Source organism: Saimiri boliviensis, chromosome 8 (genome assembly GCF_048565385.1).
Source record: "Saimiri boliviensis isolate mSaiBol1 chromosome 8, mSaiBol1.pri, whole genome shotgun sequence".
Taxonomy (NCBI): domain Eukaryota; kingdom Metazoa; phylum Chordata; class Mammalia; order Primates; family Cebidae; genus Saimiri; species Saimiri boliviensis.
The window spans coordinates 37,254,097-37,267,342 of NC_133456.1; the positions used below are offsets into that span (position 1 = coordinate 37,254,097).

General features: G+C 37.8%; 1 protein-coding gene across 2 annotated transcripts in view; it reads right to left on the reverse strand.

Annotated features, from left to right (window-relative positions):
• Nucleotides 1-878: 878 nt before the first annotated feature.
• The window catches only part of GRAMD1C (GRAM domain containing 1C), a 98,737-nt gene continuing 86,369 nt past the window's right edge, over nt 879-13,246 (reverse strand). For both annotated transcript variants that reach the window (XM_074404342.1, XM_003935443.4), the window contains 7 exons: nt 11,156-11,298; nt 10,280-10,383; nt 8,376-8,552; nt 7,024-7,081; nt 4,880-4,990; nt 4,575-4,680; nt 879-2,277 (listed from right to left, as the gene is read on the reverse strand). In XM_074404342.1, coding sequence (XP_074260443.1) covers nt 2,197-2,277; nt 4,575-4,680; nt 4,880-4,990; nt 7,024-7,081; nt 8,376-8,552; nt 10,280-10,383; nt 11,156-11,298 — 780 coding nt within the window. In that variant the 3' untranslated portion in view covers nt 879-2,196. The remainder of the gene's footprint in view (nt 2,278-4,574; nt 4,681-4,879; nt 4,991-7,023; nt 7,082-8,375; nt 8,553-10,279; nt 10,384-11,155; nt 11,299-13,246) is intronic.

Consider the following 13,246-nt stretch of genomic DNA (forward strand, 5'->3'; position numbering starts at 1 on the left):
GGCTCCGGAGCCCCGGGGTGCGGGCAAGGTGCGGAGACGGAAGTACGGGAAACCGGGGAAGCCGGAGGATTTCCGAACTACGTGAGACCGTGTGGCGGCCAGTCTACATTCAGACGCCGGCAACAGGCGGTGGGGGACCTCTCCACCGCAAAATGTTCTCCAAGAACCTCCCCCAATTTCGCTGACCGTCTCTTAAAGGCCCATCACTGCCGCCGGTTCTATTCATTTAGCAACCTGTTCGTTTTCATGATTTCTGGCTAGCAGCCTTTACATTAGACCAGCAGGCCTCGCTAGTACTTTTGTTCCAGTCGTCTGCGTATTTGAGATGAAACTGTCCTGAGATGAGAGTTCTCTTTGGGTTTTATTATTGCACAAAATTTCTTTAAAGAGTGTAGGCCCATGTACACGTTTCACTACGCAGACTTTATGGTTTTGTTTTTAAGTAGAAAAACTACAACTCAGAAATTTGGGGTTTTATTAATATGGAATTTACATAACAGGCTCAAATTTTATTAATTGAATTCTGTATCCGTACGAATTTAGCCTTAATTTATAAAGCAACTTTGGTAATCTTCCTTGAGGTATGTTATAAAGTACAACTTTTAAAGAAACATCACAAAAACATTGTCGATCATTTTTGTGATTTTAACAGAGAAAGCTTCAAGTTTATGATCCCCTCATTCTTGCTGACAGGCAGACACTACATAAATCCTTACCCGAACGAAATAAACCCAGGTGGGTTCACTGATACCCCCAGGTAAGCTTAGTTGGAATTCACCCAGTGAAACCCATTTTACCTCTAATGGAGTCAGTGAATACTTTCATTCTCTACAGGAATCTCAAAAATGACTTTAACAATGCCACGTGGCTTTGGTGAGTCTGGAGAAAAATGAAACATTTAATTAAAGGCACTAGTTCAAACAGTAATAATATACATACATGATACATTTATGTAACAGTAAGAATATCTATACATTTTTATACGTATAGCTTTTTCCCCAGAGAAAGGGCTCAAGAGACAAAACAGTAAAACACTTGAACTTTCCCTAACTCTTGAAAAAATACCTGATTTCAAGTCAGTTTACAAAATTCTTATTTTAATGAGCCCATTGTATTGAGACAAAATTTTCAATAATGCATAAAAACTTATGAAAAAGGCAAAGCTTGTATCAGAGTTACAACTTCAGAGTCAGTAACTTGTATTGGAAAATACGTGCCCCAGAACTTTTTATTAAAGAGCTAAAGTTTGTGTCTGGCTTATAATTTACCAACCAAAATAAGTAACACACATACATAAAGAATGAAGTCATACATGGTTACCGAAAATACACAAATTATCTTCAACCAGATGGGTCACTTCAACTATGAAAGACTGCTAAGCTTAAGCCAGCCTTAGTTCAAGTATGCATTTGATGTGTCACTAAATGCCCAGATGTTAACATAACCTTCTGGTTTTGAAAACTCAGAGGATGGTTCTTCCTTTTGACTGTTGGTATCCTACATAAGAAGGCAAGATAATCCCACCTCTAATAGCTACCTTAAGGAAAAAAAAATAAACTATTTCTTTCATAAAGATACAAAAAGATACAACATGACAGAAGACCCTTTCAGATAATCATCATCAATATGCAGATACAAAAAGTTGCACTATTAAATTTGCATGTTGAATAAATGAAGACATTATAATATTTACAACACACAAACCTGGAAATGGTTGATATATGCCTGAAAATAGATCCTATAAAATCAGTAATGACTTAAAGGTTTCTTCTTATATTGTCTTCTTTGTCCTCTTGGACTTATCTCAGTTATGAAAGCAGCCTATTGGACATATACTGATTCTGTGCTAACAAAGCATCAAACTTCATAACTCACTGTAGAAATGAGACCATACCACTCAGTTCAGGGTGTGCCATTTTCTTTTTGTATCAGAAAAATTCAGTTCTACAATATATTTCACGGTTCACTGGAGAAATTCACAGCTTAAAACTATCTATAAAAAGTGAAAGGATGGATTCTTAAGGCCAGCAGAGACTAATTATCAAATAAATGTTACTGAAAGAAATGTTCATATTAGAAATCTCAATAATGAAAAAACATAGAAATGTTCTATGACAAAATCCTTCATCCTCTGGTTTTCTTCCAGGTATTTTCTTTCAGTTCCAAGTATCTCTGCGGTTTTAGTCCTTCAGATCACTAGCTTTCAACAGCCATGCCAGTCTTATTCTTATTTAGTAGATCAAATGTTTTCTGAAGCATAATGAGTGAGCTCTTCAGCTGCAAACAAAATTTTCAAAATCAGACTGTTTAATTTTTCTAATCAGATTAGAAAATTTATAATTTTTATGCCCAGAATTTACAGTGACACTTCATATAGTTTTGCTTATTCTGATGCCCAAATAAAACGTTAATTAAGAAATATCTGATTCTTTAGGATGTGTATCAGTATGATTGCTACAGAGTTCTTCCCGTTTGCTGGAGACTGTACTTCTTCCTACGACTACATAATCCACCTCCCAAGACGTCCATTAATCAAATTAAGCAAAGTGACAGACTTGTTTTCCTAAATGGTTTCTGAAGTTGCAGTACCCTCCTCACTATCCCCTAAACAACTCAAGTTTTGCTTCAGTGCCTTTGCATGCCCTTATCCTCATGTTCTTCACTTATCTAAAACGTACTCATGTACACTCTTCCTGTAGTTTTCCCCAATCATTCTGCCCCTAAACTCTCAAAGCATTTTCCTTACAACTTAACACTTTGACACTGAATTTTGTAACTTTTGTTGTTAACAGTAAACTTGGACGTCTCATTTCTCTAAGAAAATCTCTGGGAGGTGATTAGGTCTTGAGGACTCTTATGAGTGGATTCGTGCTCTTATAAAAGAACTTCAGGGAACTAAGTAGGCCCCTTTTTTGTCCTTCGGTCCCTTCTGCCATGTGTGGACATGTAGATGGTGCCATATATGTGGACACCAAACCTGCCAGCACCTTAATCTTGGACTCCTCAGCTTCCAGACCTGTGAGCAGTAAGTTTCTGTTCTTTATAAATTACCCAGGCTCTGGGATTTTGTTATAGCAGCATACATGGACTAAGACAGGAGTCATTGGAACGTATGGTTATTTAAAGTTAGGGGCGTGAATAAGATCACCTAAAGAGAGAATAATAGAGAAAGGAAGCGAATCTAACACAGGCCCCAGAGCATTTGGGCCAGGAAGATGTCAGGCAGAGAAGATGTTTTTATTTATATTTATTTATTTATTTTTGAGACAGTCTCACTCTGTTGCCTAGGCTGGAGTGCAGTGGCGCGATCTTGGCTCACTGCAACTTCCACCTCCCGGGTTCAAGCAATTCTCCTGCCTCAGCCCCAGAAGTAGCTGGGACTACATGTGCACCCAACCACACCCAGCTAATTTTTTGTATTTTAGTAGAGACAGGGTTTCACCGTGTTGCCCAGGCTGGTCTCGAACTCCTGAGCTCAGACCAGCCACCCAGCTTGGCCTCCCAAAGTGCTAGGATTACAAGTGTGAGCCACCATGCCTAGCAAAGGAGATGTTTTTAACTAGCAAAATTTAGTTTTACATTTTTCTAAGTGAAAGAAGCCAATCTCTAAAGACCACATATTGTCTTATTCCATTTTAGATGACATGCGCAGAATAGGCACACCCATAGTAATGGAAAGTAGATCAGTGAGTGCCAGAGGTCAAGGGGAGTGAGGGCTAAGAAGTAACTGCTAATGTGTACAGGTTTTCTCGTGAGTTTGTGGAAATGCTCTGGAATTAGATAGTGACAATGGTTGCCCAACCTTGTGAAGAAAAACTTTTATTGTATGTGAATTGTATCACCATAAGATTCTTTTAATGGCTTTACAGAAAGCATAATTAGATACATTTCAAGAAAGAAATGTTTAGCTCTGTCAATGCTGACACTTTAGGATGAAGACTGAAAAAACGTACATTCTTTTTATAAGCCAGATGTCACTGGGGACCTTAGCTCAAGCAGTATTAGTTGAGGGAACCATGGAGGAAGAACACCAGGCAGGACTGAGCTGAATAGTCAAGAGTGGAATAAATATGCACATCCAACGTTGCTCCTTTAACCCCACTAATAAAGGTGTTTTTTAAAAGGCATAAAGCAACACAGGCAAGGAGATCGGAAAAGGAGACAACGGCAGTGCAACTTTGGAAACTGGAAAGCAGACGGATGACTTAGCAGACCTGGAAAAGCTGAATTCTAAAGTAACGGGTGGAAATGCTGAGAACCAACCAAATTAACCCCAAAGAATCCTGAAAAGGCTCAGGTGTTGATGGCCAGGAATCTCTGGAAGTGAGAATAAAGAGGAAGGGCCAAAAGAAGGATCCTATGAAACTCTTGGCATCTGACCTTTCCTACTACCTAGGCAGAAGTCTGGAAGTGACTACATAATAAACATAATACCCTTGCTTAATAGGGACTGGCAGGGGTAGCTGCCTCTAGCAGGGGGATTTCTTCCATGATAGTAGGGTAAACATTCTCTCATAAGCAGAAGAGCAACTGATTCATACTGGGACGAAGGTACTAAGCATAGAGATGCCTACCTGTTCAAGCATCACTATCGAGTCTCGGAGCACCCCCTTTAAACGATGGGCCTGATCTTTATTCGTTTGAGTATTTTCTGTTCTTGACACCATTTCAGAGGCTAAACTGAAAGAAAAATATCATCTTCAAGATTGAGAGTCTGGTCTTTTTTCCGTTTCCGGAAATCATCAGAGCCCCATAAACTTGCAAACAAAACACAAAATTAAACAAACAAAAACCAGGCTGTTTATGGCTACAGGACAGTTAGCAGACCAAGAATTATTGAGATAATGTGGTGAATACAGGTCAGGGGAAAAAGACTTACTTTAAAGATTTCTCTTCTTGGAAGTGGAGACGGTAAAAGGACTGAGCAGCATGTTCTATCTTTGACAGCTTCAGAAACAGTGTCACATTCAACAAAACTAGTAACAACACACTAGGCAGAGCAAATTATATCTGGTTAATCCACACTTTTCCAGACCTAAGCACTGCTAATGCAGAATATACATGCAAAAGCTTTAAAAATGCATATTGTCTAGACAGTTTTCCAATTATTGTTATTATTTAAATCAATTATCCCTATATTATTATATGAAATAATTACTCTTAAGTATTAAGTGGAGATTGAGGGAAAAGATGGAAGGAAATTACAGTTACAGTACAAGACCTCGAATAATTCTAACTCACAGGTTTGGGTCGTTTTCAACATCTCCCCCCTCTGCTAGGAATCCTGGTCAGTGTTGATGTGAGACCACCAGCTTAGAAATCTACCAGATCAGCTTTTAGGATCTATTTTGGGTACCTTTGGCTTAGGCAATTATACACTCATAATGCTGCCTTTCAAAAAAGGAAATGAAGATCAATATGCAGCTGATCTCAGGTACAGCATGATGTACCTCTTATTCCCAGTGGAAGCCAGCAAAAAAACAAAATTGCCATTCAGCAAAAATTATTCTAGTTCATCTTGGACAAAGGAAGTATCCAGTCCCAAATATACATTAATGGTGTCATATATAAAATGTTACATGCTAAATGAACTTAATGTAATGGTTTTCACAGCAGCCTTTTTTTTTTTTTTTTTTTTTTTTTTTTTTTGAGACGGAGTCTCAGTCTGTCACCCAGGCTGTAGTGCAGTGGAGCAATCTTGGCTCACTGCAACCTCCACCTACCAGGTTCAAGCAATTCTCTGCCTCAGACTCCTGAATAGCTGGGATTACAGACACCCACCACCACACCCAACTAATTTTTGTATTTTTAGCAGAGATGGGATTTCACCATCTTGGCCAAGCTGGTCTTGAACTCCTAACCTCGTAATCCACCCACCTCAGCCTCTCAAAGTGCTGGTTTTGTAAGTGTGAGCCACGGCACCCAGCCTTCACAGCAGCCTTTCAAGTGAATGGTTACATACCTTATAAATATACATGCAAATATATAGGTGGTATCATCTCTACTTTTTCTATTAAAATATGAATTTGCCCTTATTTACTTTTACCCATCAAGATTTTTTTTTAAGAAAAAGATAGTAGCAAGAAAATCCAATCTTTGAAATTAGTATGGCATTGAAATAGTATAGAGATTAATATTCCAATTTTTGAGTAAACATTTTCTATGAAGTAATGCAAAAGAACACTGATAATATTTGCTATTCAGAACTGTCATAGAAAACTGATTTAAGCAGAGCATATAAAATCTTCCATAAAACCCAAAGGAACAACAAACATCTTCTATGTTCTAAAAATCTATAATTAGGAAAAAAAAAAGCTAATATTGATGCTCCAATCCAAAAAATTATCACCTAGAATATATCACTAAGTCACAACCAATTCAATTAAATCTAACAGAGTGCCTCAAGATACATATAGAGCCATGTAAATATTAATATTCTAAATATGACTGGCTGAGTGGATTCAGACATTGTCCTCGTATTTTTCACCATGTAATGCTTAGATCGCTTGCATCAGAATAACCTTAGGTATATGTCTTAAAATACTGATTGCTGATGCCTACTCAAGAACTACTGAATCAATCTCTCAGACAAGGGTCAAGAAATCTGCATTTCAGCAAGCACCCTAAGCAGTTCTCAGGTACAGCAGAGTTACGTAAGAACCATATGTCTAATCACATAGAGTAAAATAGTGTTAATTGGATTCCCCAGCATGTATATATAAATATTTTCTTTAAATTTATGAAACTGTCCATAAAAACCTATGACTGTAGAAATTAATCAGATTAACTAATAAAAACATTTGTTGAATGAGTACTTTGCATTTTCTCAAATTTAACAGTTCTTCTGAAAAATCATACATAAAGCTGTAATTCTGAAACCTATAAAATTGCTACTTTTGTAGGCCAGCATTAATCAAATAATGGCAATTCCTATACAATAATGTACAAATACATTCAAATTCTTTTGGAAACTAAAGATAAATGTAGACACAAGCAAAATAAGCATTCATAACAAATACTTACAAAATACTCATCACCACAATAATAGTGATGTTATAGTTTTCCATTTCCTCTTTCTTTTCTGTAGGTCACAAGAAAAAGGCAGCATTAGAATGAGAATTATGATTACAACAACTGACAAAAAATTAATACTTATTTGAAAAGAACTGAAAAAGAAATTTTTAAAGTTATTTGTAAAGACAAGGTGATTTTGGGTAAATTTCCTGCACCCCTTTTTAAAATTTCTGACATCCTAATATGAAACAAATCTACAAAGAGAAAAGTTATGGCAGTCCTTAAAATTTGTCCTATATTGCAAATCACTTTACTCTTCAATTAAATAAGCAATTCAATATAACATGCTTGATAGCTAAGTAACTAATATCAATAAGCAAATATCTCTGCAAATAATATTTAGCTGGGCTTACATAAAATGCTTCCCTCCTTAAAAACAAAACATTGTAACCTATTGTTACCCAAACTTTTAAATTTCAAAACTAAAGAGCCATTAATCTTAAATAGTAGATAAACATATTCTCACTAAGATAAAAGCCTCAACAGAAGATCTGATAATGTAAAAGGATGAGAAGTTATGACAGGTTTATACCTCTGAAAGGGAGTAACAGTTATTAAATGTAAGATGTGTTCAAAATTGAGAATGGAGGTAATAAAAGTCAAATTTTATCTTGCAATTTTGCTGGGCTGGCCCTGACAGTATATAAGGATTAAGAGAGCAGTACACTGAAACATAGAAATAGAATGTTTATAAATGCTAGGCAGCAAATAAATGAGCAAAGTCGTTCTGAAGTTGGCAGAGTGGTGATTGTGGTGGGAGCTGTGGCAAACTGGGGCACATATAATCTAACAAGGCAGCTACTATTATGCTCCAACCAACTGCACCCATGAAGGGATTTGGGTGCTGGGCTGTCAGATCTGAGTTTTTATATAAAAAGGTCCAATTTTAGCCAGGCATGGTGGTGCTAACCTATAGTCTCAGCTACTCGGGAGGCTGAGGAAGGAGGTTTGCTTGAGCCCAGGAGCTCGAGGTTGCAGTGAGCCATGATTGTGCCACTTACAACATGGGCAACAGCAAGACCCTATCTTAAAAAAAAAAAAAATTAAAAAAACATTTAATGTCCAATTTTTAAAATGCTACATGGGCCAAATAAAATATGTCAGTTATATGCTTGCCATTTTGCAACTGCTTCTTTATACTTAGATATTAGTTATCCTTAAGGAACACAGTTTGAGAAACATAATCAATATAAGAGGAAAGAAAAGGAGACCTCCTGACATATCTTACAAACCAGAGGCACATTCTGCTTCATATAACTAAAGTAAAAACCTTTCATCTCTGTTTACCAGGTGACAACTACCTGTAATATCGTCTTTGGCACCTAAGCCCACATCTCCAGAGGAATGCTGAGAAGAAAGTTTAGGAACCGTTTCTGCTGTTCGGTTGAATGTTCGCCTTCTCCTTCGTAGGCCAGCAAGTTTCCCAGGGTCTTCAAAGGCCTGATTTAATATAGATTCTTCAATTAACAAATCTGATTCTAAGAAAAAAAAAAAGAATATTTAAATACTGGGGAAAGCTCCTCAACTGTAAGATACAAGGTTTTTGGGGGGTTGTTTTTGTTCATTTGTTTAAGCCTTGATAATTTTCTTTAACAAATTCCTTAGGTTCTTATGGCCTAGATTCAAATTTTACACTTAATGAAAAGCTTTAGAGAGCACAATGACCCCATAAAGAGGTTTCATTATTCCAGGAAGAATGTGTATTAATAAATGATAGGATCATCAGAGCAAATTTGCCATGTGCTATGTTATTAATGCATATTAATGTAATGACTTCAGTTATGGAAACAACAGGCTACCCACTTACACTAGATCATTAGAAAGATTTCCAAAACAGATTATGGTACTTGTCAACCTTACAGGAAGGAGTAACATATGCCAGTTCTAATTTTCAGTGAGGGTTTGCAAGAAAGGAAATACTAGCAAAGAAAATCTGCAAACAACCTAAAAACCTCATTTTTGTCATTTGTTTCAACTTTTTCCTCTGCCAGATTTTTTTTTACTAGAAACTTATTCAGTGGCCAAACTCATATTTGAGTCATTTTCTCTGCTCTTGATGAATAATTTAATAATGAAATAGACAAGGAAGAAAGTCAAGGAAAATTATCACCAAACTAGATGATAAGCCCCTTAAATTACATTGAGTTGACTGACCACCAGCTTTTCTTCAACTAAACTTAAATTATGTTCATTTATGTGTGTGTGTGTATATATACACAGACATACTTATATATACACACATATGTGTGTATATATATTTATCGATGTATACATTAAGAAATATCCAAGCAGAACCACTGTATCATTTTCCCCAGTCAGCCTCTAGTACCCACCTCCACCAAATCCATACATGTACGTACTACCATTGCCAAGTTGGCCTGCATAAGCCCAGGAAAGCTACATCTGATAAGGGAGGTGGCCACAAGAACTCCCCGGAGCTTAGACAGCACAGGTGTCTATCTAATATCAGGTTATACAGTCAGCCTCCTTAGTTCCTTACAGAGGCAAAGGGATATGACAGCTCTTAACTGTGTGATCTTGATAAAAGTCAACCTCTCTGTGTTTCATTTTCCTCTTCTAGTAAAATGAAAAATAATAATTGTACCTACATGCCAGAGTTGTTCTGAGTATGCAATGAGTTAATATTTGTAAAGCACATAGAACTTTATTATATATGTCTGACATATAATAAGCATTATATATGGCCTGGCACGGTGGCTCATGCCTGTAATCCCAGCACTTTGGGAGGCTGAGGAGGGCGGATCACCTGAGGTCAAGAGTTCGAGACCAGCCTGGCCAATATGGTGAAACCCCGTCGCCACTAAAAATAAAAAATTAGCTGGGTGTGCTGGTGCACGCCTGTAGTCCCAGCTACTTGGGAGGTTGAGGCAGGAGAATCACTTGAACCTGGGAGGCAGAGGTTGCAGTGAGCAGAGATCGCACCACTGCACTCCAGCCTGGATGACAAAGGGAGGCTCTGTCTCTAAATAAATAAGCACTATATAAGTGTTTGTTTGACCAATGAAAATTAAGAGTTTTGAAATTCCTTAAGTGGCAGAGCAAGTGGAACAGTGGGAACCACTTTAGCAGGAGTCGTCCCAGCATCATTGACCAGTTTCCTGTTATGAATCCAAATGAAAAGTCAACCTATTTTGTTTATAAATGCCATCTTCACAAAAATAGATAAATAAAAAAATTTACAAACCAAGCTGTTTGAAATAGTCTTCCAAAGAACTCCAGGAATTCTTCTCAATTAAAGATTTGACAAGGCCCCATGGTTGTTTTCTGTATTTCAAGTCTGTGGAAACTCTAACAGAATAAGAAGGAAAGAATATTTATTTAAAGAGCAGACTTTAGTTATATTAATGTTATAATTAAATGTAAGATTGTATTCAGTGGAAGGTCAAAAGGATTCAAAGTCATTAATATTATAAAACAAAATATGTTCATTGATAACTTTTATATAAAAAATTAATGTGTGCTGCTAATAATTTCATCACATTTTCCTCCTAAGTACTTGCCATTTTACTTATTTCCTTTCTTAAGCCCTGAATTTTCCTTATCTAAATAGCAATAAAGGCTCAAAATAAATACTAAATTTTCTCAATTCCTTGTTTAAAAAATCTCTAGTGGTCATACACTAGGTGAAAGCAACTACATTAACCCCACTTGGCCACACACATGATGGCCCACCACTCTCTGTAATGCACCAACATTTCTCATTTCCTGCTGCAGCAGAGCCAATTACTGCTCACTGTGCACTCCCCCAAAACTCCCAGCCCCTTTGCCCTTAAACAAGGTCACAAGACTGATTCTGGATTATGAACACAATTCTACAGCTTTCTCTTCCTGGGGCAACTGAAACGACACATATTCTGGATCATGTAGCTCCGGATGTCAAAGCCTTCATCAAGCGGGGGCCTTAGCTGAGAAGCCCCACTTCTCTGCTCACCACTGTTGGAAATATAATTTGAGCAAGAAATAAAATTGTTGTGTAAAGCTACTACTAAGAATTCAGGATGAATAAATTACCAAATTAATAATCTGGCCTATCCTAATATACTCGTTTACAGCAGCTCACCTGAGCCTGCATTTCTGTTTTGAAGATCGGATGATACAGTATCTGTTCACGGTATAGAAGTAATCGTGGTAGGGGACATCGTGTGTCAGTACTTCTGAATCTACCAAATAAAATTGTGCTTCCCGACTTTCTTTATACAGTGTCTGCCAAAATAAGATTTAAAAATGTTTGTATGTGGATGGTTAACATATGAATCTTCTTGCCAGTGTAGAACATGTATACTAGGATTCCTTCTCAAAAATTACAAAAGACATGAGAAACCTATATACAAAGCTAGAAAAGCCTACATGCTGACTCTGTTGTCTATAAATTGAGAAAAAGAGGGCTGGGTATGGTGGCTACTGCCTGTAATCCTAGCACTTTGGGTGGCCCAAGTGGGAGAATTGCTTGAGGAATTCAAGACCAGCCTGGCCAATATAAAAACACCCAGCATCTACCAAAAAAAATAATAATAAATAAATAATAAAAAGTCAGGCCAGACACAGTGGCTCATGCCTGTAATCCTAGCACTTTGGGAAGCCGATTTGGGTGGATCACTTGTGGCCAGGAGTTCAAGACCAGCCTGGCCAACATGGCAAAACTCCATCTCTACTAAAAATACAAAAATTAGCTGGATGTAGTGGCGCATGCCTGTAATTCCAGCTACTCAGGGGAGGCTGAGGCAAGAGAATCACTTGAACCCAGGAGACAGAGATTTCAGTGAGCCGAGATCGCCCCCCTGTGCTCCAGCCTGGAAGACACAGCAAGACTCTGTCTCAAAACAAAACAAAATTAACTGGGCTTGATGGACAAGCCTGTAGTCCCAGCTATTTGAGAGAATGAAGTGGGAAGATCACTTTAGCCCAGGAGTTTGAGGCTGCAGAGAACTATGGTTACACCACTGCACTCCAGCCTGGGCAACACAGTGAGACCATGTCTCTTAAAGAGAGGCAAACAGGGACTTACAGAATCTGTATTTGCTGCCTCTCTGTTGTTTATTTCATTGTCAAATTAATTTTTTCTTTTAGGCATGAGGACAAACCATATAATCTCTTATGTGTATTATAAGTTTATAGAGTTTTATGTGTTCCTGTTAGCTGAACAATTTAAAAATCAATTGAATGAAGTAAGGACACCACCTCAAAATTAATCAAGGCTCAACAAAATCACCTTTCACCAAAAAAGTCAAGGAGGGCAGTAACCAAACAAAACACTGCTTTTCCTAAACAGGATTTTAAATGTTAATTGGCCAAACCTTTCTTATTTTAACCATGACTTTTCTACCTATCCTCTAAGGTAGGGCAGAGGAGGGGGGTAGGTTTCCAAAGTTTTCAAAGACTCCTCAATACCAAAATACCAAACTTTTCTTAAGTTTGACAATCTTGTAATAATTTTTTGGCCAGGTGAGGTGGCTCACGCCTGTAATCTCAGCACTTTGGAAGGCCAAGGCAGGCGGATCACAAGTTCAAGAGATCAAGACCATCCTGGCCAATGTAGTGAAATCTCATCTCTACTAAAAATACAAAAATTAGCTGGGCATGGTGGCATGCACCTGTAGTCCCAGCTACTCAGGAGGATGAGGCAGAAGAACTGCTTGAACCCCGGAGGTGGAGGTTGCAGTGAGCTGAGATTGCACCACTGAACTCCAGCCTGGGCAACAGAGCAAGATTCCATGTTAAAAAATAATAATAATTTTTTAAAGGTATGGAAATACATGCTAATGGACAAAACCACAAGAGCATAACAGGTTCAGATGTTAAGAGATGTTTTCAGACTACCTGCAAATCAGATACTGCAACACAAATTGATTCAGACACATACTCCACCCTATGACAGTGCCACTCTGGTCACAGAAGTAGAGCATTAAATAGCTCGTACAGTATTTAACTTCAAAAACTCAATCTATTCCCATGTGTCAAAGCAGGAATCTAGTTATTTGGTCCTAACTCTTGACACAATTCTGTAAACTAGATTTCAGTAGTGTTCCCCTTCCTTCCTTCCATCCTTCCTTCCCTCCTCTCTCCCTCCCTCCGTCCCTCCCTTTCTTCCCTTTCTTCCCTCTCTCTCTTCTCTCTCTTTCTTTCTTCTTTTTGACAGGGTCTAGCTCTGTTG